Source organism: Syngnathus floridae, chromosome 19 (genome assembly GCF_059516105.1).
Source record: "Syngnathus floridae isolate MCC-2025c chromosome 19, RoL_Sflo_1.0, whole genome shotgun sequence".
NCBI lineage: Eukaryota > Metazoa > Chordata > Actinopteri > Syngnathiformes > Syngnathidae > Syngnathus > Syngnathus floridae.
The window spans coordinates 8,119,428-8,140,000 of record NC_142431.1 but is presented as its reverse complement, the minus strand read 5'-3'; the positions used below and the strand labels follow the sequence as shown (position 1 = coordinate 8,140,000).

The 20,573-nt window shown below is 44.7% G+C and overlaps 4 protein-coding genes across 12 annotated transcripts; 2 read left to right on the top strand and 2 right to left on the bottom strand.

Moving 5' to 3' along the window:
* Positions 1 to 2,732: 2,732 nt before the first annotated feature.
* On the top strand, positions 2,733 to 5,446 carry tmem151ba (transmembrane protein 151Ba). Its single transcript, XM_088362672.1, is given in 2 exon segments — positions 2,733 to 2,843; positions 4,076 to 5,446. Coding segments are annotated over 2 exon segments (1,482 nt in total).
* A 1,342-nt stretch (positions 5,447 to 6,788) lies between these two features.
* On the bottom strand, positions 6,789 to 11,585 carry drc5 (dynein regulatory complex subunit 5). Of its 4 annotated transcripts, none has more exons than XM_088362527.1 (6): positions 11,476 to 11,585; positions 10,208 to 10,384; positions 9,572 to 10,128; positions 9,029 to 9,478; positions 8,534 to 8,932; positions 6,789 to 7,204 (listed from the first exon to the last, which is right to left on the bottom strand). In XM_088362527.1, exons 2-6 carry the CDS (start codon positions 10,353 to 10,355, stop codon positions 6,962 to 6,964), a joined length of 1,797 nt encoding a protein of 598 aa, XP_088218653.1. In that variant the 5' UTR covers positions 10,356 to 10,384; positions 11,476 to 11,585; the 3' UTR covers positions 6,789 to 6,961. The 4 variants fall into 4 exon arrangements, with proteins under 4 accessions (XP_088218653.1, XP_088218656.1, XP_088218655.1 ...); XM_088362530.1 differs by lacking the exon at positions 6,789 to 7,204 and adding an exon at positions 8,262 to 8,421 and having other exon boundaries at positions 8,529 to 8,932; XM_088362529.1 differs by lacking the exon at positions 6,789 to 7,204 and adding an exon at positions 8,262 to 8,421.
* A 93-nt stretch (positions 11,586 to 11,678) lies between these two features.
* Positions 11,679 to 15,102, bottom strand: rnf8 (ring finger protein 8, E3 ubiquitin protein ligase). 4 transcript variants are annotated; one of them, XM_088362539.1, is made up of 8 exons: positions 14,891 to 15,101; positions 14,140 to 14,268; positions 13,544 to 13,992; positions 13,258 to 13,465; positions 13,029 to 13,085; positions 12,650 to 12,688; positions 12,472 to 12,579; positions 11,679 to 12,397 (listed from the first exon to the last, which is right to left on the bottom strand). In XM_088362539.1, exons 1-8 carry the CDS (start codon positions 15,083 to 15,085, stop codon positions 12,137 to 12,139), a joined length of 1,446 nt encoding a protein of 481 aa, XP_088218665.1. In that variant the 5' UTR covers positions 15,086 to 15,101; the 3' UTR covers positions 11,679 to 12,136. The 4 variants fall into 4 exon arrangements, with proteins under 4 accessions (XP_088218665.1, XP_088218668.1, XP_088218666.1 ...); XM_088362542.1 differs by having other exon boundaries at positions 14,771 to 14,894; XM_088362540.1 differs by lacking the exon at positions 13,029 to 13,085 and having other exon boundaries at positions 14,891 to 15,102.
* Positions 15,103 to 15,338: 236 nt separating this feature from the next.
* aida (axin interactor, dorsalization associated) lies at positions 15,339 to 18,682 on the top strand. Of its 3 annotated transcripts, none has more exons than XM_088362547.1 (10): positions 15,339 to 15,759; positions 16,294 to 16,357; positions 16,435 to 16,488; positions 16,551 to 16,605; positions 16,688 to 16,751; positions 16,841 to 16,941; positions 17,103 to 17,357; positions 17,437 to 17,559; positions 17,631 to 17,748; positions 17,845 to 18,682. In XM_088362547.1, the coding sequence occupies exons 1-10, from the start codon at positions 15,653 to 15,655 to the stop codon at positions 17,942 to 17,944; spliced, it is 1,041 nt and encodes a 346-aa protein (XP_088218673.1). In that variant the 5' UTR covers positions 15,339 to 15,652; the 3' UTR covers positions 17,945 to 18,682. The 3 variants fall into 3 exon arrangements, with proteins under 3 accessions (XP_088218673.1, XP_088218669.1, XP_088218670.1); XM_088362543.1 differs by having other exon boundaries at positions 15,368 to 15,759; positions 17,235 to 17,357; XM_088362544.1 differs by having other exon boundaries at positions 15,371 to 15,610; positions 17,235 to 17,357.
* The last annotated feature ends 1,891 nt before the right edge of the window (positions 18,683 to 20,573 follow it).

Genomic DNA, 20,573 nt, shown 5'->3' with positions numbered 1-20,573 from the left:
CGGGGCTGTCCTCAGACTGTTGCGGGCCAGGGACAAGGCTTTCAGAGCGGGGGATGAGGCTGGCTTGAGGTCAGCGAGGGCCGACCTGTCCCGAGGCATCAAAGAAGCGAAGAAGGCGTTCTCGTGCAAGGTCTCCACCCACTTCAAGGACAGCAAGGACGCACGTAGCCTTTGGCGGGGCATTCAGACCATCACGGACTACAAGACCGCGCCGAGGAGCTGTGAGGGCGACGTCCGTCTGCTGAACGATCTGAACCGCTTCTTTGCTCGCTTCGACGCCCAGAACAGCACTTGCCCGCTGAAGACCGCTCCCCCCCCACACGAGCAGCCCCTGCGCCTCTCTGCCGACGGTGTGAGGAGGGCGCTTGCCGCTATTGACACCCGTAAGGCGGCGGGCCCTGACAACATCCCGGGTCGAGCACTGAAGGACTGCGCTGGGGAGCTGTCGGGTGTCTTCACGGACATCTTTAACGTTTCCCTGCAGCAGGCCATCGTCCCCTCGTGTTTCAAGGCTGCCACCATCGTTCCTGTGCCGAAGAAACCTGCGCCGTCCTGCTCCAATGACTACCGCCCTGTGGCACTGACGCCCATCATCATGAAGTGCTTTGAGCGGCTGGTCATGGAGCACATCAAGTCCGTTCTCCCCCCCACCATTGACCCTTTCCAGTTTGCGTACCGCGCCAAGCGGTCCTCTGAGGATGCCATCTGCTCTGCCCTCCACTCGGCCCTCACCCACCTGGAGAGAAAGGACTCATATGTGAGGTTGCTGTTTGTGGACTTCAGCTCTGCCTTCAACACCATTGTGCCGCAGCGACTCATCTCCAAACTCGACGAACTGGGCCTCAGTACCTCCCTCTGCAACTGGCTACTGGACTTCCTCTGTCAGAGGCCTCAGGTGGTGCGTGTTGGCGACAAAATCTCCGCCAGCATCACGCTGAGCACGGGGGCCCCCCAGGGCTGCGTGCTCAGTCCATTGCTCTTCACCCTGCTGACGCATGACTGCTCTGCGACCTACAGCGACAACCGCATAGTGAAGTTTGCTGACGACACGACTCTGGTGGGTCTCATCACGAAGGGCGACGAGACTCGGTACAGGTCGGAAGTTGACCTTCTGACCACGTGGTGCAGGGACAACAACCTCCTGCTGAACGTCAATAAGACCAAGGAAATCATTGTTGACTTCCGGAAGGGTCACACAACACACCTGCCGCTGGTCATCGACGGTGCTGTGGTGGAGAGGGTGAGCTGCACCAAGTTCCTGGGGGTGCACATCAGTGAGGACCTCTCCTGGTCCGCAAACACCTCGTCACTGGCAAAGAAAGCTCAGCGCCGCCTGTACTTCCTGCGGAAGCTCAGGCGTGCCTGTGCTCCTCAGGCAGTCCTGTCTACATTCTGCCGTGGCACCATTGAGAGCGTCCTCACCAGTTGCATCGCTGTCTGGGGTGGTAACTGCACTGAACAGAACTTGAAGGCCCTGCAGCGCATAGTGAATACGGCTAGTAAGATTATTGGTGCTTCGCTCCCCTCCCTGAAGGACATTTACACCTCCCATCTCGCCCGCAAGGCAACCTCGATTGCCAGTGATGTGAGTCACCCAGCTCACTCTTTGTTTGACCTTCTGCCCTCTGGGAAGAGGTACAGGAGCCTGCGCTCCCGCACCACCAGACTCGCCAACAGCTTCTTTCTCCAGGCTGTTAGGGCCCTGAACTCGCTACCCCCTTCTGCGTAGCATGCGGCACTGTTGCGCTATTTTCGGGAATGTCTGGTACGCGCACTTGCTCCTTTTTTTTTTCCTGCTCCTCTTATTTATTTATTTATTTATTTATTTATTTATTTATTTATTTATTTATTTATTTATTTATTTATTGTGTTATTTAACGTGTTATTATTATTTTTTTTTTTTTCATTTCTAAATGACTGAAGATTGAAAGGTGCGTGCATGTGACATGCAGGTGAGAGGGTTCCAAATAAGGGGGCGTGTGGGGGGTCGGGTGTGCTGTGTCAGCTCCGCCCCCGCGCGATCGTGGGTCGTTGTTAGGTGGCATGGAGATGTCAGCGCACACATTTTCTTCTTTGTCCCCTTCAAGGCCACGATCGGAAACGGGAAGCTGGCTTTGTCGTTTCTGAGCATCCCTTGAAGCGCTCTCGTCTCGGCGACTAGACTTCGCGTCGCACTGAGTCTCTCTCAGTAGTTCGTCTGAACTGCCCACCTGGAAGATGTTTCGGTTGAGCGTCGGGGTTCCCCTGGTTGTGATTCTTTGTCAGGTGTTTAGGATTTTGGCAACAGCGCCCGCACCCGCTTCATCCCATCCCAAGTGGAGCTCCATGCAAGAAGTCGTTCTTTTGTCATCATGCCCCCAGCATCGGCCACGGCGGCTAGTGAACGCAGCACCTGCACGGTCGCCACCGAACAGGAGCCAGAGCCGGTGTTATGCTCGATTTTGTTCCCCCTGCCGCGGGAGCGCGCACGCCTTGTTTGGAAAGCGAAAAACCGATGCCGTACGGCGTCGTACGGCGTCAGCACTATGTTGTTTTCAATAAAAACATGAAGAATTCACGTTTGCGTCAGTCAATTTTAATTTTTACAAAGGATTATTCTCATTTGATGTCTTTAAATTCATCCGCGTTCTGCCATTGAAGCGGGGTGCGTTCAAAGACCAGTCAACAGGAACACTCACTCACTTCACCAAAAAGCAACGATATAATTACGTGAGCTCTTTGCATAAACCTCGATGCAAAGAAACTCCTCTTGGGTACCGTTACATGCTACAAGGAGTATATATTACAAAGGAGACTTTATACTTAATTGTGATCATCATTCATCCATCCATTTTATTACTCAGGTATTTTCAAAGCAAATTAATATTGTTGCTTTTATTAATTTGCACAAGAGGCTTTTTACATAACATAACTGATCTTATTATGTCAAGACAGTGTTTATGAGTGGGAGTGTGAAAGCGGTACTTAATCAAAGACACGGCACGGATTCCCTTCTATTGTAAGGTTTTGAGGGCGACATATCTTTTTGTATTTATTCTATATTTATCCTTCTTTTGTAAAACATAATGCAGATTGGAGCTCATATACTCTGCTGCCAATGATGTTAATATACTCTGTATGCCTGCTGCTTGAATGAAGGCACTAAAGAGTAACATGAGCCATTGACATGTCATGTATTGATTGTACTTGTAGAACGTGCGGATAACGCTAAGCAAATGTCTCATCGTTTCAATGGGAGTCATTTTAATGTTAAAATTAACCCTCGCAATGAGGTGCACAACCTTGTGACCAAGGTGGAAGTGAGAAGCGTTAAATATGAACATGTATTATTGACGCTTGCTTGTCACTTGAAGTGCTGCTGCTGACATGTTGGATTCAATACATCAATGCAGTGATGCTGACTGTTGTGTTTAGCGTTTGACCTATGGAGAAAATCCAGACTAAATACCATTTGGTTGAAATGAAACTTTTGTTTTTTGGGGGAAAAATCTTAAAACCCCTGATTTGCACTTTTATTTGCAGCCTGACGTTTACTGTTGAATGAACATAGTAGTAATAATCAGGCCCTTCCTGCATGGGACTTTTGAATCATGCCAGGGTTGCGGCAGCCTTCCCAATAAAAGCGTGACTAACTCATGATCCAGGCACGGGGATCGCTCTTCCTTGAGGTGATGAAGGACGCCACTAGCATCTTACCCATGCCGCATCGCCATTGGCTTGCTGAATTGAATATGGACATGATATGGACTTGAACTAGCAAGCACATTGACATCATTGAAGAAGATGAAGAAGATGCAAATTCAGACGGACACGCATTGTACTTGTGCACCAATAGGAATTTCTCAGACTTTTAGTCTCTGCGTTGCAATCCACACAGACCGTGACATGTGCAACCGCTCATGCATAAACTATGGAAAAGCACTTACAACATAGAATATTGAACTAAATATTTCATATGCACAAGTCTCTGATTTTGAGCCATTTTTAGCTTCATAGAAGTATTTTTGCCAACTATGTCAAAGATTCTCTTATAAGCATACAAGATAACAAATGTGGTCGTACCCTTTGTGTGCAGCTGCGACCTCAGAAACAGTCGCTGCTGAAGTCCTTGTGTCAGGAGACGCACTGGAAATGCCTGCTGCTCAGCTTGCTCATGTACGGCTGTGTGGGCGTCATGACCTGGTGCCAGGTGACCACCGTCACACGCCTCTCCTTCGACAGCGCCTACAAGGGGAAATCCATAATGTACCACGACAGTCCCTGCTCCAATGGCTACATCTACATCCCCCTGGCCTTCCTGGTTATGCTCTACGTGGTCTACCTCGTGGAGTGCTGGCACCGCTACACCAGGAACGAGATTCAGTACAAAGTGGATGCGGACAACGTGGCCGAGCGGGTATGGAGGATGAAGCAGGCCACGCCGTGCATCTGGTGGAAGGCTATCAGCTACCACTACGTGAGAAGGACGCGGCAGGTGACACGATATCGTAATGGAGACGCCTTCACCTCTACTTAGGTCTACCATGAGAGGGTCAACACGCATGTGGCTGAAGCAGAGTTTGACTACGGTAACTGCGGGGTGAAGGACATCTCAAAACACTTGCAGGGCCTTGAGCGCTTTGCCATGACCAAGCTGAGGTTCACCAAGTGCTTCAGCTTTGCCAACGTGGCGTCGGAGAACTCTTACTTGACGCAGCGGGCTAGGTTCTTCACAGAGAACGAGGGCCTGGACGACTACATGGAGGCCCGTGAGGGGATGCACCTGAAGAATGTAGACTTTAAGGAATACATGACTGCCTTCAGTGAGCCACATCATTTTCCCTGGTACGCATCTCATTCCGCTTTCTGGACAGCGGCTGCTTTGACTCTTTCCTGGCCTTTACGGGTGGGGATGGAGTTCCAAACCGCCTTCGTCCACTACCACGTGGAGAAGCTTTTCGGCTTCGACTATTTGCCGTTGACACCTTCAGAGGAGCGTCCTTATTGCAGGCACATCCCACGGGTCAACACCATCGACAGCACAGAGCTGGAGTGGCACATCCGCTCCAATCAGCAACTTGTTCCCAGCTACTCTGAGGCGGTTCTGTTGGACCTGGTCCAGCTTTCTGGAACCTGCCAGAACTACTCGGCTTGCCATCGCTACGGCAGCTACAGGCAGAACTGCCAGTGGTGCCACCACGCCATCAGCAGTTCCACAGTCTTCTCACGCAGTGCCCTGAGCATCTGCAACACGGCGAGCCCGCGTCTGCCCTTCAGCGCCAGCCGCTTCTCGCTGGGCCGGCTATATGGCTCCAGACGGAGCTGCCTGTGGAGGAGCGGCGGGAACCTGAACGAGCCCCCGAGTTGCCCAATGGAGGAGAACCCAATATGTTATTGTTGGTTCATATACTGTGGCTATTTTGTCAGGTCAGTCCTCTACTGTGCTATAAAGCCAAAAATCAAATAACCAAGCACCCCTAATGCTTACTGTCATGGAGGGAATGGAGCAGGGTGACCAAATGCAGCTTGGACCAGGTTTTATTGAGCAAACTCAAAAGGCAAACTATAGATACTCGACTATGGACATGAATAACGGAACAGAAAGACATGACAAGACTAGAACAGACTGCAGACAAGAGACGAGAACAATCCGCAGGGAGTGAGACGCAGACAGGACTTAAATACAAGACAGGTAACGAGAGGCAGGTGACGGCAATTACATAGATTGTGAGCAGACACAGGAGGGGAGGGGCGAGCACACAGACAAGTGAACCGAAACTATGACATTGAGGGTGTTTTCACACCTGGACCCTTTTAAAAGAACCAAAGTCAGGCCTCTTTAAGGGTGTTTTCACACCTGGACCCTTTTAAAAGAACCAAAGTCAGGCCTCTTTAAGTGGACCAAAAAGTGGACCAAGAGGAAACAAACTCAGTTCTTTTTGTGTTCACATTGTGAGTGTATTTCAAAGAGGACCAAGTTCTTCTTTTGTTTTTGCGCCTGCAGTCACGTGACCTATCTACGGCAAGCCAAGGAGGTTACAATACAGTGCAAAAAGGCGAAGTGAACCCAGTGCGCTTTGTGTTCACAATGCACAGATTAGGTGAACCGTACCGTTGACTTTTTAGCGAACCGGAGGTGGTCTCAGTATGGTTCGTTTTAAAGGGATCTGAGTACGGTTGGCGTGTTCACATATGCACAAAAAATGCTGAGTCATCGTGACTCACCTCAGGAGGTGGTCTCGGTACGGTTCGCTAAAAAGTCAACGGTACGGTTCACCTAATCTGTGCATTGTGAACATAATGCGCACTGGGTTCACTTCGCCTTTTTGCACTGTATTGTAACCTCCTTGGCTTGCCGTAGATTGGTCACATGACTGCAGGCGCAAAACCAGAGAGAGCTTCTTTGAAATACACTCACAATGTGAACACACAAAGAACTGAGTTTGTTTCCTCTTGGTCCACTTTTTGGTCCACGAGGCCGGACTTTGTTTTTTTTAAAAGGGTCCAGGTGTGAAAACAGCCTAAAACAAGGAAACAAACAGAGATCTTGACACTTACAACATATTTGCCCAATGAATAGCACTCAGTCTACAACTTTACCTAGAAAATAAATACTGTGGAGTCTTTTTACGGTGACTACAAACAGTGTGCTGGGTCATTTAAATAACCGTATAGTAAAAAAAAAAAAAAAAAAAAAAAATCTCTTTGAAATATTAATTGGCAAAGCAAAATATTTGTCAGGTATTTTCTCTGACTGAATATCTGTATAAAAGAAAAGGATCAGCAGACAAAACAAGTGAGGCAGAATATTGAGTTTTTCTCGCGAGGAGTGCATCCAGATTTACAGCAATCTGACTACACTAAAAATCTGTTTGCACTCTTCGCTCTTTTTATTTGGAATGCCCTACCCACAATGTGAGACTAGCCCCTAATAGGTGGGGAGAAGGCGTGGGCTTTGTCTCATTAGAGAAGAAACGAGATTCTATGTGAAACAAGAAGTCACAGACAAGATGTCATGAGCAATGAAAGTAATGCAAGGACAAAATGCTATGTGAAACAAGAAGTCACAGACAAGACGCCATGAGAAAAGAATGCAAGGACAATGCCATGTGCAGACATCAACAAAATAGATTGAGCTATCATCAATTTTCTTGGATTCCCAGAGGTGTAGAAGGTCAGGAAGCTCCAGACAGCATCGTTCGACTTGTTGTTGACTAGTGGACGTCTGCAAGGCGAAACAGCAAGCATTCAGTGCAATAATCTTATTAATAAGAAACATTAGGGAACGCATGATAACATATATATACAATTTATCTAACAATAATCAATGCTGGAATTTCAAAGCTGGTGCAATTGAAAATGTTTCCCAATGCCTGAGAGCAATGCAGAAATATCCCATTAGCAGAAATGGCTTGGTCGAGATGACATTACACTTCCTGGCTTGGTAAATATAGCAACACGCGTTATTAATAATTCAGTAGAGGAGCGCTAAAGGACACAAGCACTACACTCATTTTCTTCTAAGCTTTCACACTTGCTGTAAATTTTGTACAAATGACAAAAACACACAATTAAAACATTGTAATATCAAAACTTTGTCTACTAAGTTGAGTGTTGACTGTAATACTCAGCTGTCTTTTATTTTTTTTTAACTGTAATTGCCTAGCAATTGAGCTATTACCAGCAAACATCTTGCCCTCTCTCGTCTAAATCGAGTTTACCTTTGTGTGTTTATATGCATGTCACCTTTTGATTGTTTCAAATGCAATGTTTTTTCTGACTTCCTGGCAGTGTAATAGAGCTACTGCTGAGATGCTGCTGCAGTTGCTGATGCCTATCAGAGTGACAAAACAGAGAGCTGGCTCTCAAAGACGCTGAAAATAGGCAGGGGCCCTGCACTCACGACTGATAGTGTCACTTGGAATAAAACGAAAAGATGGCTTGAAAGATCTGAGGGCTGCGATGCAGATGTCGGGGCGATTTTGCTCGCAAATTCCTGAGGCCAATGGATTGTTCGTGCAAATCAACAGATATGAAGTAAGATGTTGCTCTCTGGTGGAAGATGTGGTTCAATTTGATCAATCTATGTGTTTGCAGAACATGTGAAATGTTTCAGGTAAGGATGGGTATTAACAATCCGTCAATTGTAATTTTTCTTTTAAAATAAATGCGGTATTAGCCCCCTCGGGAAAAAAAAATGCTATCTCCACCATTGGTCTGAAAACAGTTCAAGTAACTAATATGGCTTAACTACTTATCTACACTCAGCTTTCAAGCAAACATTTGTGAGTTATTAACCTGTTTATTGATATTGTATTTTTTACACTTGGATTGACTAGATTGACCAATCATCAATATGCTGCAACAAAATATTAAATAAAATGAAAAAGTTCACAAAGAGAATCAGATTCTGCTTTTGGAAGTGGTTGTTTCAGATGGTTCCTGTGGATGCAAAAAGAGAAACCATGTTTTGCTTTTTTGCATATGAAGATTGCAAAATTGTACAACAATAAAGCAGGTTTAACAGAAAACAAGAATCTGACATCAACCGTACATCATCTTGTTCTTGTGGCGCCTCATCTTGTGGTTGCACCTCGTCACCTTGTGGTTGCACCTCATCGCCTTGTGATTGCACCTCGTCACCTTGTTCCTGTTCTTCCTCTAAGTTCTGGATACTGGTGCCAATCACCTCATCGGTGATGGAGTCACTCTTACTGCTGCCAATCACCTCATCGGTGATGGAGTCGCTCTTACTGCTGTCAATCACCTCGTCAATGATGAAGTCGCTGTCATGGATGAAGAGCACCTGGTTGGTGGCGGAGGCGTTCCTATTGGTGCAAACCACCTGGTTGATGACGGAGGCACTTTGCTCATCGATATTCGTCAGACGGACATCGCATTCCGTTAAGCAGCTGTTTTGAACTATGGCCTCCCCCAGAGCTTTGCCTCCATCCTGTTCACATGGGAAACAAAAGCAGTATGATCAAGGCAAAATCTTGGCTGTAGTTCTCAAAAACAAAGCTGAATAAAAAAGTTGTATAATACTCACAACACCCAATTTATTGCAGGAGAGGTTGATGGTCTTCAGCGTTTGATTTTTAACCAGAACTTCCGACAACATTATGGCAGTGGGCTCAGTCACGAGGTTGGCTCCAAGGTGCAGATGAAGCAGGGTGCGGTTCCTCACTAAGGCCTTGGCAATGGCGAGCCCCCCATTGTCGGTCACACGGTTGATTCTTAGGTTGAGGGACAAAAGAGTGCGGTTATTGAACAAGGCTTTGGCAATGGCGTTGGCTCCCACGTCTCGAATGATGTTGTCACTCAGGTTGAGGATCTCCAGTTTGCTGCTGTTGATAAGATTGCTGACGGCCTTGGCCCCCTTATCTTCAATTACGTTGTGGGAAAGGTTGAGCTCAAGAAGGGATGGGTGCGCCGTTAGGTGTTTGGCCAGCAATTTGCACTTCTCATCATCAATGTGACTTTCATAGAGTCGTACAACCTGCAGAAAAATTAAGCAGTTCTGTTCTGAAATAATTGTTTTCAATTATTATTATTATTCAATTATTTGTTACATGACAAAGGGGGTGCATACCTTCAAGGTCTTGCAGAATTGAAGGGCCATGGCAAGAGTCTCACAGTCTCGCTGAGCCATCTCCGTCATTTTCCATTCAAAGTTCATCCCGCAATGTTTGACCCTGTAGGTCAAGTGGAACTCTTCGAGACAGCTCAGCTGCTTCAGGAGACTGCGGAAGTCATAGTGTTCCATATGAGCTGCATCCGAGTCGGTGTCACTCAACCAGTCTACGGCATCTCCCTTGTTCTCCTTAATGGGTGGCAGCATCTGGGAGATCTCCAGCCTCCTCACATATGCCTCACACAGCGGGATCTCATCGGTAACGGTCTTGAGGGACGTTGTTTCTGGGATGAAATGCTCGAGAATGTTTTCCAGGTGCCTCTCGAAAAACATTCGCTTCCAGCTGTGGTTGTAGTGAGACACGTCACAAATGTCCCACCGTTGCTCACAGAACCGCCGCCAGTAGATGCCATCATCGACCAAGTTGGCAGTCACAAAAAGGGGGAGAGAGAGCGGCAGTCTTTCCTGCACATAGTCTTTCTGGCTGAGCGTAAGCTCTTCATAGATAGGAGTTTCTGCCACAGACGGAGCATTGGATTAGTCTCTCTAAAATTATTAACGAGAATATGAATGCTAATAAAAACAATGGCATACCCTCAAAATGTTTTACAATACAGTCTAGACAGAGAGTTGATAAAAAGGGCACAAGGCTTAAGGACCAGTTTGGCTTTTCAGCAATGGTCCTCCTTAATCTCCTGTGGTCCACAGCTAACATAGTTGGGCCTCCAGTGAGCCTTGACATGATTGTTGGTGGTTTGTGGAGGACTACAACTAAAAAAAGTACATATAATGATCATGCATTTTGTAAAAACATGATTGTAAAGCACAGCTTGTATTTCAGACGAGCCACCATCTAGATATCCTACATGTTACTTATTTAAGCCTAAATATATTGTTAAAGTGGTTTTATGAATGCACAAATAATGTATGAACAAGAATCACTACTACTTCAAGTATAACTGCTGCTGCAGATAGAGGGAGGCTACAGAGGACAGTCAAAGCAGCGCAAAGGATCATCGGCTGCCCTCTCCCCTCCCTGACGGACATATACAACACCCGGTGCGTCAGCAGAGCTCACAACATCATCAAAGACAATACACATTCCGCCTCCCAGCTGTTTGAACTGCTTCCTTCCGGGAGGCGCTACAGAGGCATTCGAACAAGGACTACCAGACTGAAAAACAGTTTCTTCCCAAGAGCCATCACCGCTCTGAACTCTGAGAAAACAACACCAGCTATAATACAACACTGATACTCCTTTAAAACAACGTGCAATAACTATTTATTATCTACTTTCTGTACAAACCTCATTCATGTCAATACATATACCAACATTGAACATACTGTAAATAAGATTTTTTTAACCTTCATTCTTAGACTAATAGCTATACTGTAAATATGATCTTTCACTTTTATCCTCAGATTTCCTTTTGAACTCTTTTAAATTTTGTAATGTTTGCACTAGGAAGGGAGCAGCTATCCGAATTTCGTTGTACAACTAAGCTGTAAAATAATAAAGGGCATTCTATTATATTCTAATCTATTCTATGCTATTCTAACGTTAGAGAATATCCTTTGCTTTTGTTAAAACATTACAATTTTTAAAATGCGAAAACAATTCCTGCAATCATGCTAATACTGTATCATTAGCTTTGTTAAAACATCACTACAATTTTTAAAATGCTAGAACATTCCACCAATCATGCTGAGACAGAATTAAAAAGTCAAGCCCACTTTCATCAACTGTGACTAGACCCGTGCGTACCACCTCTTCTGCCGATTTAATTGGGCAAGACTCATGGCAATATAATTTTATACACTATTGAGAAAATAAAATTTGTATTCACTGTGTGAAAACGTACCTGCTGTCTTTGTGAGCCAAGCGTTTCCATAGCTACGGAACGCTCTTGCGCAATCAATGGAATAACAAAATACTGCTACCCACAGGACAGTAGGGGAATCGCAACGGCTGTGCTCAGGAAAATAAACCGGATGTTTTAAGCAAAAATTGGCACCAATAAATCTACAAGGAGCCAGGAAATTAGAAAAGTGAATGTGTCAGGGATTATACTCAAACAGAAACTATTTAATCTTTTGGCATGCAAACATATTTCCTAGAAACAAAAACAACACAGATCTTAACTCGATCTGTTTCCAAAACGTCCTAGGAACATCCTGGAGAAGCGCATCAACTGTCAAGACAAGACTACAAGAAAATCCAGTTCTGGGTGTCCTAGGAGCAGAAGCTGCTGTTACGGACATCGGCTCGAGGGTTCTTAATCCTTCAGCAGTTCACACACTCTTTCTTTACTGCAGTGAAGAGGTGGTCTGCATCCAGATGTTGACATTCTGACGATGAAGGTCTTGCTGTCATTACACATTGTGTCTCATTTGTTGTGATGTCACAAGTGTATTACTGTCAGTATTCCTTCTCATCACTAATGTCTTGGTCATCCAGACAGGTATTTCCTTTTGGACTGTTGAAAGTATGTAAAAGTCATAACCTTCAGCAGAACAAAAAGATTATGTTGAGGTTTCGGCTCCTGCTCCATCGTGACTTGATTTAATGCACAACTCTCCTTTCCTCTCAGAGACAAGCGTCTGCCGTCTGATCTTCATGTCCAAACTTAGATTCTCCACCATGCTGTCGATGAAGTTGTTCAGCGCCAGACATTGGGTTTGGGACTTGATGGCCTGCCGGCAGATGGGGCACTCCTCTTTCTTTTTGCGCCACTGCTTGATGCAATAGCAGCAGAAGCTATGAGCACAGTTTAGGGTGACAGCCTAAAGGGAAAAAGTTGTCAATTTTTGGCATTCCTTGATATGATCAAATGCGAGCGGCTTCTACTGACTGTCACCTCAATAAGGAGCTCAGAGCAGATGATGCACTGAAGCTCGTTTTCCAGGGTTGTGGTCACTTGCGTGACAACTTCCTCCTTTTGGGCCCTCGCCTTTTCCTTCTCCGCCTGGAAACAGAAATAGTGTGAGGTGCTACAAATGCGCTGCGCTAAAAAGATCCTGGGTGTGGAAACCCACCTTAGTCACTTCGAGTTCTTTGTTTTTGTCCAACAGAATCTTGAACATTTTCAAAAAAAAAAAACAAGTTCATCCATTACTTTTCTCTGCTAATGAGCGAGAACAAATTGAACGAGAAAAAAAATACAACGTGGAATGTGTCATGACTGTCGGTCCTTGATTATGCTAGTGGCTTTGGTTATTCATTTGGTCACATAGACGATCATTGGTTATGTTAGTATATTGGCTATTTCTTCACATATTAGAGACATCATTTTATCTATATGTGCTTGAGTTACTCAATTACACTTTGTCAGAACGTTTTGCCTTCTATGCCTTCCGCGTCCAGCTCTGCTCTCTTTTGTTGGTGATGGTGTCTTATGTATGATATGATGTTTACCTCCTGCAAGGTGTTTTCTAACTGCTTTTCCATCACCTCCTTTTGCTGCTGTGTCTTCTGAGGCCATAATAAGGAAAAAACCCACAAACTAAGCACAATTTCTGCATGGTTGGCAGGGATTTTTTTGTTTTTTTTTAAATTCCAGCCGCATGTATTAATTAAGATGCAATTAATTTAAAATACAAATCAGTTCATAAAGGAACATGATTTTCTTTGAGCATGTTCTCACCTCTTGTTGCTTCTTAGTTTCACGGCCGGACCTCTCAAACATTTTCATTTTCAGCAGCTTGGCTTGGAGTGTCTTGAGCTGTCGTTGTAGCTGGTTGATCTGCTCCTCCCTAAACGGGTCGGCTGATTGGGGCTCACCTTCCAGCGAGGTCACCTGCCTCTGTGTGCTGTCTACCTGCTCCCTGAGCATGGAGATGTTCTGGCTATATCTGTAAGAGGGAGAGCAGAGAGGTGTTCTGGCAATTGTCGTCTTTGTCAAGGCAGAATGTAATGTCAAAGGGAACAACATGTGCATCTGCAAGTTGTGAAGGTCACATGGGACATCTAAGCCACCACAGGCCCGCTCCGAGTCTTCCACATGTGGTTTGGGAGGGGCCTCCTTCAGCTGGGCGCAAGTGCGACACTCTTGGTGCTTGGCTGGAGACAGCGGGCATGGCTGTGCCACCGACTTGTCTAGGTCCGAGCAGCGGTACAATTTAGTCTTTGAGGTAGATGGCTCCCCTTCTTCCTCGATCAGCTTCCTTTTCATAGGTACGCTCACTACTTTGGTGCTTGTTTTCTGCCCTTTTAGCAATTTGTGTTGAATTTCTCTGAGGGGTCGCTTCACAAGTTTGTAGTCAAACTCAGCTTTGGATCCCACGATAGGAACACCGAGACGCACGGAATCACCAAGCTGAAGCAGGTGGGCTTTTTCAGTGGGTATGCGGATCCCATTCACCCACACACCATTGAGACTCTGACGGTGATCACATAAACAGAAAAATATGTTTTATACACCACAAACAACATACATTTCTGTATCGACTGAAATGTAAAAACTTGAAAAAGCTACACTTCGGTATGCTAATTAATTGACAGCACAGTCCTACTAACTAATGGGTACCTGCTTGTCTGTCACTGTCCAATGTCCATCTTCCCTTTGAGAAAAAGTGCAGTGAAGCCTGGAGATCATTAAAGGGCAACATGGGGACACAAGTTGGTAGGTCACGCCAAAACCACGGCCAATAGAAACCTACACACAAGAAAGGTACAAATGGTAATTTTTGTCAGTCTTCGTGGCTACATATTAGCACTTATGTGACGTGACAATAAAATTAACCCCCTAATATACAAGTGTAGTTCATTGATCTATCGGTACACGTGAGCAAGGCTTTTTGTCTTATGTACTTACAATCACGCTTATGCTGGTGTTAACAGAAGTGTTTTGTTTTGACTTTTGGGTCTTTTTTTGCATATACATGACCTACTAGTGGAATAAATTGATATTAGGTTACTTTACTTCTTCCTACTCCCTTTGAACATGTAAAACTACCTCCATACATTTTTTTCTTGAAATAGTTTAGATTTATATGTTCAATAAAAATCAGTCAATCAATCAAAATGATTTATTTATTCGATATAAATTTTGAAGCTAGCTTTAAAACTGGGGTCGATCCATACAAAATATTGCATGAAAATCATCCACAGAGAAAATTCCACTGCATTTTTTTTACTGTGAGGACTGCACAACAGACCTGCGCGATGTGATCACACGAAAATCACCTCACGTCACATAGCGTCCCCAACTTAAAGGTTCACAAAGTTAAAGGTTATTTCTGATTAGCTAGCTAACGAAGCTAAATGAATGTACGAACTTGTATGTTTTCTACCAAGCGAAGCCAGTCTGAATTCTTCCCGACCCCCATTAAACAAACAACTTCTGAGTCCGAACTTTCATCCTCAGAGTCATTAGACGCAGAAGGGTCCATTGTGACTTTATCCGTCTTTATCTCATATCGTGCTGCTCTGAACAGCGCTTCAGTCGGTGGCTGTCGTCCAAAGATTGTCATTGCGTAGAGTTACGCTTTATGCTGTATATGGTCTTGGGTATTTCCAAAATAAAAGCATATAGAGGGATGTGCTGGAAATTATTACAAGATTACTAGTAAAGATATTCTATTTAATTGATTACATTGTTTGGAAAGGTAGTTATTATTACCGTGCGACTACTATTGATAAAAACAATTATTATTTTTCTCATTATTAAATGTAATTCGATAAATGGGTTTTAATTTCTTACAATTCTACTCAAATAATTAGTTCCTTATTTTGCCGCCCCACTCGCGCAAAGAGTGTCTCAAATCGCGCACACCCGCAGCACGAGGCGGGACTTCCGGTAACTTCTCCTCCTTGCGGATGGGAGTTCGGGGTGAGCGCATAGCAGACAGAAAGGGTTTGGTCCATTCCGGTAATAGTCAGGGTGTCAGCATTCGGCGTGTGAGTCAGCGCGGAACCGAAACTGCTGCAGACAGCTCCGCGGCGGAGGCGCACAAGCCCTGAAGAAGACTCCCCTCGTAGATGAACCTCGCCCTCGGGTATGCTGCCCTGAGTCTGCCGCCGGCACCCGCCCTGCCAACATGTCTGATGTCAACAAAACTCTGCAGAAATGGCACGCCAGTTTCAGAAAAGGCACAGACTTTGACTCGTGGGGACAGTTAGTGGAGGCTATAGACGAGTACCAAATGTAAGTGTGTGTCCTGCCTTTAACATGCGAGCACATGTATGCACGACTACTCCATCAGGTGGAGTCGTTAGGGAGCTCGCTCAAGTTGCCCCCCCGAGCTGTCTTTCAGACCTCGGGAGCATTTAAGTGAATCTTCCGCATATATGACGCGATGTGACATTTGTTGCGTGCGCGTTCAACTGTCTTCCTTCACCAATGCGCGGTGCGTGCGTGTGTTGCTCTGTGCAGAAACTCACCAATATTCCTCAAGAGTATTGAGAAATATCAGCCACACCCTCTCATTGTTATGGGTGGGTTTCCTGTGGTTTCAGAGGAACTACTTGACAATAAAAAAATAAATAATAATAACCCATCCCTCAGGAAAACAAAAATAAATCACGATAATGTTCCTTCCAGCTAAGTGTAAAATTACATGAATGGTAGTCATTGCAAGGTTTGAAATTGTCTCTCATTTCTCTCTGAACACATGTGTGGAAATGTGCACCGCACATTCATTTATTCCATTTGATAACTTTTTTTTAAACTTAATTCTAGTCTTGCAAGGCAGCTGCAAAAAGTGCAGTCATCCAACTCATCAGACTTCACCGAAGAACAGAAGGTAGACAATTCAGTAGGTTGTGTAAACAAGAACTTCATGTTTTTATAATTGACTTAACATGTTTGTTTTCTTTTTAGAAAACTTTAGGGAAGATTGCAACATGCCTAGAGATGAGGAGTATCAGTTTGCAGGTTAGTCTAACATGCATCAATTACATTACATATACACATATAATTCTTATTTGTGTGTTTAGAGCACACAGTCAACCGAGGAGTTCAAGTTGGAAGACTTGAAGAAACTGGAAAGCGGTGAGTCATTTACCACCATTTTTTTCCTTTTTGCAACGCTCACCATACTAACCTATGCATAACATGTCCTTTTTGTCCACAGTCATTAAGAATGTATTGACGTACAATAAAGCATTTCCCTTTGATGTTCAACCAGTGCCCATAAGGTAAAGAGCAGCTTTTGGTTTGATTAATAATCAAGCTTTTATTGAATTATTTACACATAAATGACACTTTTTTCGCGCATCCTCATCAGAAAAATCCTCGCTCCTGGTGAGGAGGAGAATCTGGAGCTGGAGGAACAAGATGTCGCGGCAGTCGCTGGTTCCACAGAAGCGTTTCCCCCGAGAGCTCCTGGTACTTTCAAACCAAAAGCGAACACGGCCGCTCCCGCCCCTTTGCCTGCTTGGTTGAGTCACAATGTCCCATTTGATGTGGCCGTCTGTGTTTTCTGTCCAATTCCGTCGGCACCATGCATGACCTCACCTCTTATTCTTGCCCGCCTGCTTTATTCCCAGCCTCACAAGGTAGGACCTTATCACAGTACTGCCGTTATGTGCATGGCTTAAATCTCCCAAGATCAACAAATGTCCTCGATGCACAATGGGGGAAAAGTAGTTTAATCTTTGTGACATCATTGCCCTCTTTAGGTACCTTGTTGCCACGGTTACCCTCCGAGCCTGGAATGACGTTGCTTACAATAAGAATAGAAAAGATTGGGCTGAAAGATGCCGGGCAATGCATCGACCCATACATGACCATTAGTGTCAAAGGTACAAAAACGCATCACAACGCCTACCTCATTACGATCGCGATTGCTGCTTGTATCATGAAAAATCCGACTGTGTGCAGATTTGAATGGGGTGGACTTGAACCCTGTTCAGGACACCCCAGTCGCCACCAAGAAGGAAGACATCTACATTCACTTCATTATGGACGTCGAGATCCAAAGGCATCTGGAGAAACTACCCAAAGGTAACAGGACAAAACAAGTATGAGCCAAATTTCCAGAACTCACAAATTGTGTGTGATCTTGTCATCTGCAGGGGCAGCTATTTTCTTTGAATTCAAGCACTACAAACCCAAGAAGAGGTTCACCAGCACAAAATCTTTTGCATTCTTGGAAATGGATGAGATCAAGCCCGGTCCAGTTGTGATTGAGCTGTGAGTCAAGTATTGTACATTATTCCATTTATTTGATGGATGTCTTTTGACAAAATGAACATGGCATCGTTGAACCCCGTAATTTTGGATTTCCAGGTACAAGAAGCCCACCGACTTCAAGAGAAAGAAACTGCAGCTTCTTACAAAGAAACCACTTTATCTTCATCTTCATCAAACCTTGCACAAGGACAGCTAAAATGCCCACAAGGCACCTTTACAAAATTTCAAGTACCGTATTTTTCGGACTATAAGTCGCGTTTTTTTTTTCATAGTTTGGGTGGGGGGTCGACTTATACTGATGAGCGACTTATATGTGAATTTTTTCACAAATTTTCAAAATTTAAAAAAAAAAAGTGGAACCGCGATGTAGCAAGGGATTACTGTAATTTGTGTTTCAAGTGACATCAGCGGCGCGGCGGTTGTTTACATAAAAGACAAAGATTAGATCACGGGATGACGAAGATGACGAAGGGCCCCATGTACTACCAGCATCATTAGCGGCTTTGTTTGTAAGTGACACGGAGGACGAAGAGTTTGAAGGATTTAATAATTTGGAGTGACACACTATTGTGGCTTTTACGCACGCCCGGTCCCACTCTATGGAGCTCTCTTTCACCTCCGTGGATGGAAGTCGGGGGGCCGGCGCTCGGTCGGGTGGCTGTCCGGGGACGGTGGATGGGGCTCGGACATGGCTTTTAAGCACGCCCGGTCCTATTCTATGGAGCTCTCTTCCACCTCCGTGGTTGGAAGTGCCACCACTGGGGATGGAAGTCCACGCCGGTGCTTGGGGCCGTGTGGCGGTGAACTATTTATGTTATAGTTATTTGATATATTTTATTTTGTGTAGCAACTTGTATATGTTTTTATCGTTACAGTTCAGTAGTTGTTGGCTCGTTGAACTCTTGTTATGTTAAATAAAGAGCCGTTTACCAAACCCACGTCTTTCCTTGTACTTTGTTAACGCTACAATATAGTTATATACTAGATCTGTGGAATAACGACGAGGTTGACGTCAGGGCGCACGCGCGGCGTTGTTGACAAAGGACGAGGAATTTGATCGATGGATTTAATGATTTGGAGTGACACAGATGGTTTGATAATATTATTGCTTATATAATAGTTATTTGATATATAATTTATATATCGTTATATGGGCCTGTGGAATATTTCGAAGTGCAAGCATCGTCAGCGGTGCGCACCCGGCTGGCATTGTTGACATAAAGGACGATCGATGGATTTAATGATTTGGAGTGACACAGATGATTTGATATTATTGCTTATATAACAGTTATTTGATATATAATTTATACATTGTTATATGGGCCTGTGGAATATTTTGAAGTGCAACTGCCATCAGCGGCGCGCACCCGACCGGCATTGTTGACATAAAGGACGATCGATGGATTTAATGAATTGGAGTGACACAGATGGTTTTATAAACGTGTTATTTATGTAATAATTATTTGAATAACTCTGAATGTTACGTCAGGCCCGTTCTCAGCTCTTCATTTATGTTCATGTCACGTAAGCATACCTATCGTTTAGCCTGTTGTTGCTCGTTCATGTCTGTTCTTGGTGTTGCAACTTATACTCCGGAGCGACTTATATATGTTTTTTTTCATGTTATTGTGCATTTTATGACTGATGTGACCTACATTCCGGAGCGACTTTTAGTCAGAAAAATACGGTATTTTTTTCCTTCGTGATCATTTCAAGAGTAAAGGGAACCCAACGTAACATTTCCCCCATTTTTTTTTTCTTTCATTGTTTTAAACCCCGTCCCATGGGCTCACCACCTGTGGGAGGGGCCAAAGGGGTCAGGTGCAGTGTAAGCTGGGCGGCGGCCAAAAACAGGGACCTTGGCGGTCCGATCCCCGGCTGCAGAAGCTGGCTCTTGGAATGTCACCTCTCTGGCTGGAAAGGAGCCCGAGCTGGTGTGCGAGGCAGAAAAGTTTGAAAAATAATTGATGTCACTTTTATGTGATGGTCTTCACTCATTTTGATTGCAATACTTGATTTTCATATTTTATTTTTCCTAAACATCCAGGATTCTATATAAAGTGTAAGATACACTAACTGATGAAGATGCAGTAACTGTGTAAAAATTTGATGTGTGCCTGGACTCATAAGACTGACAGGGGAATTTGATCAAAATATTTTCTAATAAACTGAAGAGATTTTTTTTATGTCATTTTAATATACTTGACAATATGATATTCAACGTCAAGTTTGTATTTACACCATCATGACATTTACTCTTTCCATAGTCAAAGTCAAAGTCAGCTTTATTGTCAATTTCTCCACATGCCAAAGACACACAAAGAAACCGAAATTTCGTTCCCCCCTATCCCACGGTGACAAGACATGGCTCACAACAGACAAGTAAACAAGTATAACAAAAGCGTGCTGAATAAATAATGAATACATAACACAATAAATAAATAAATAAATAAATAAGAGGAGCAGGAAAAAAAAAAGGAGCAAGTGCGCGTACCAGACATTCCCGAAAATAGCGCAACAGTGCCGCACGCTACGCAGAAGGGGGTAGCGAGTTCAGGGCCCTAACAGCCTAGAGAAAGAAGCTGTTGGCGAGTCTGGTGGTGCGGGAGCGCAGGCTCCTGTACTTCTTCCCAGAGGGCAGAAGGTCAAACAAAGAGTGAGCCGGGTGACTCACATCTCTGGCAATCGAGGTTGCCTTGCGGGCGAGATGGGAGGTGTAAATGTCCTTCAGGGAGGGGAGCGAAGCACCAATAATCTTACTAGCCGTATTCACTATGCGCTGCAGGGCCTTCAAGTTCTGTTCAGTGCAGTTACCACCCCAGACA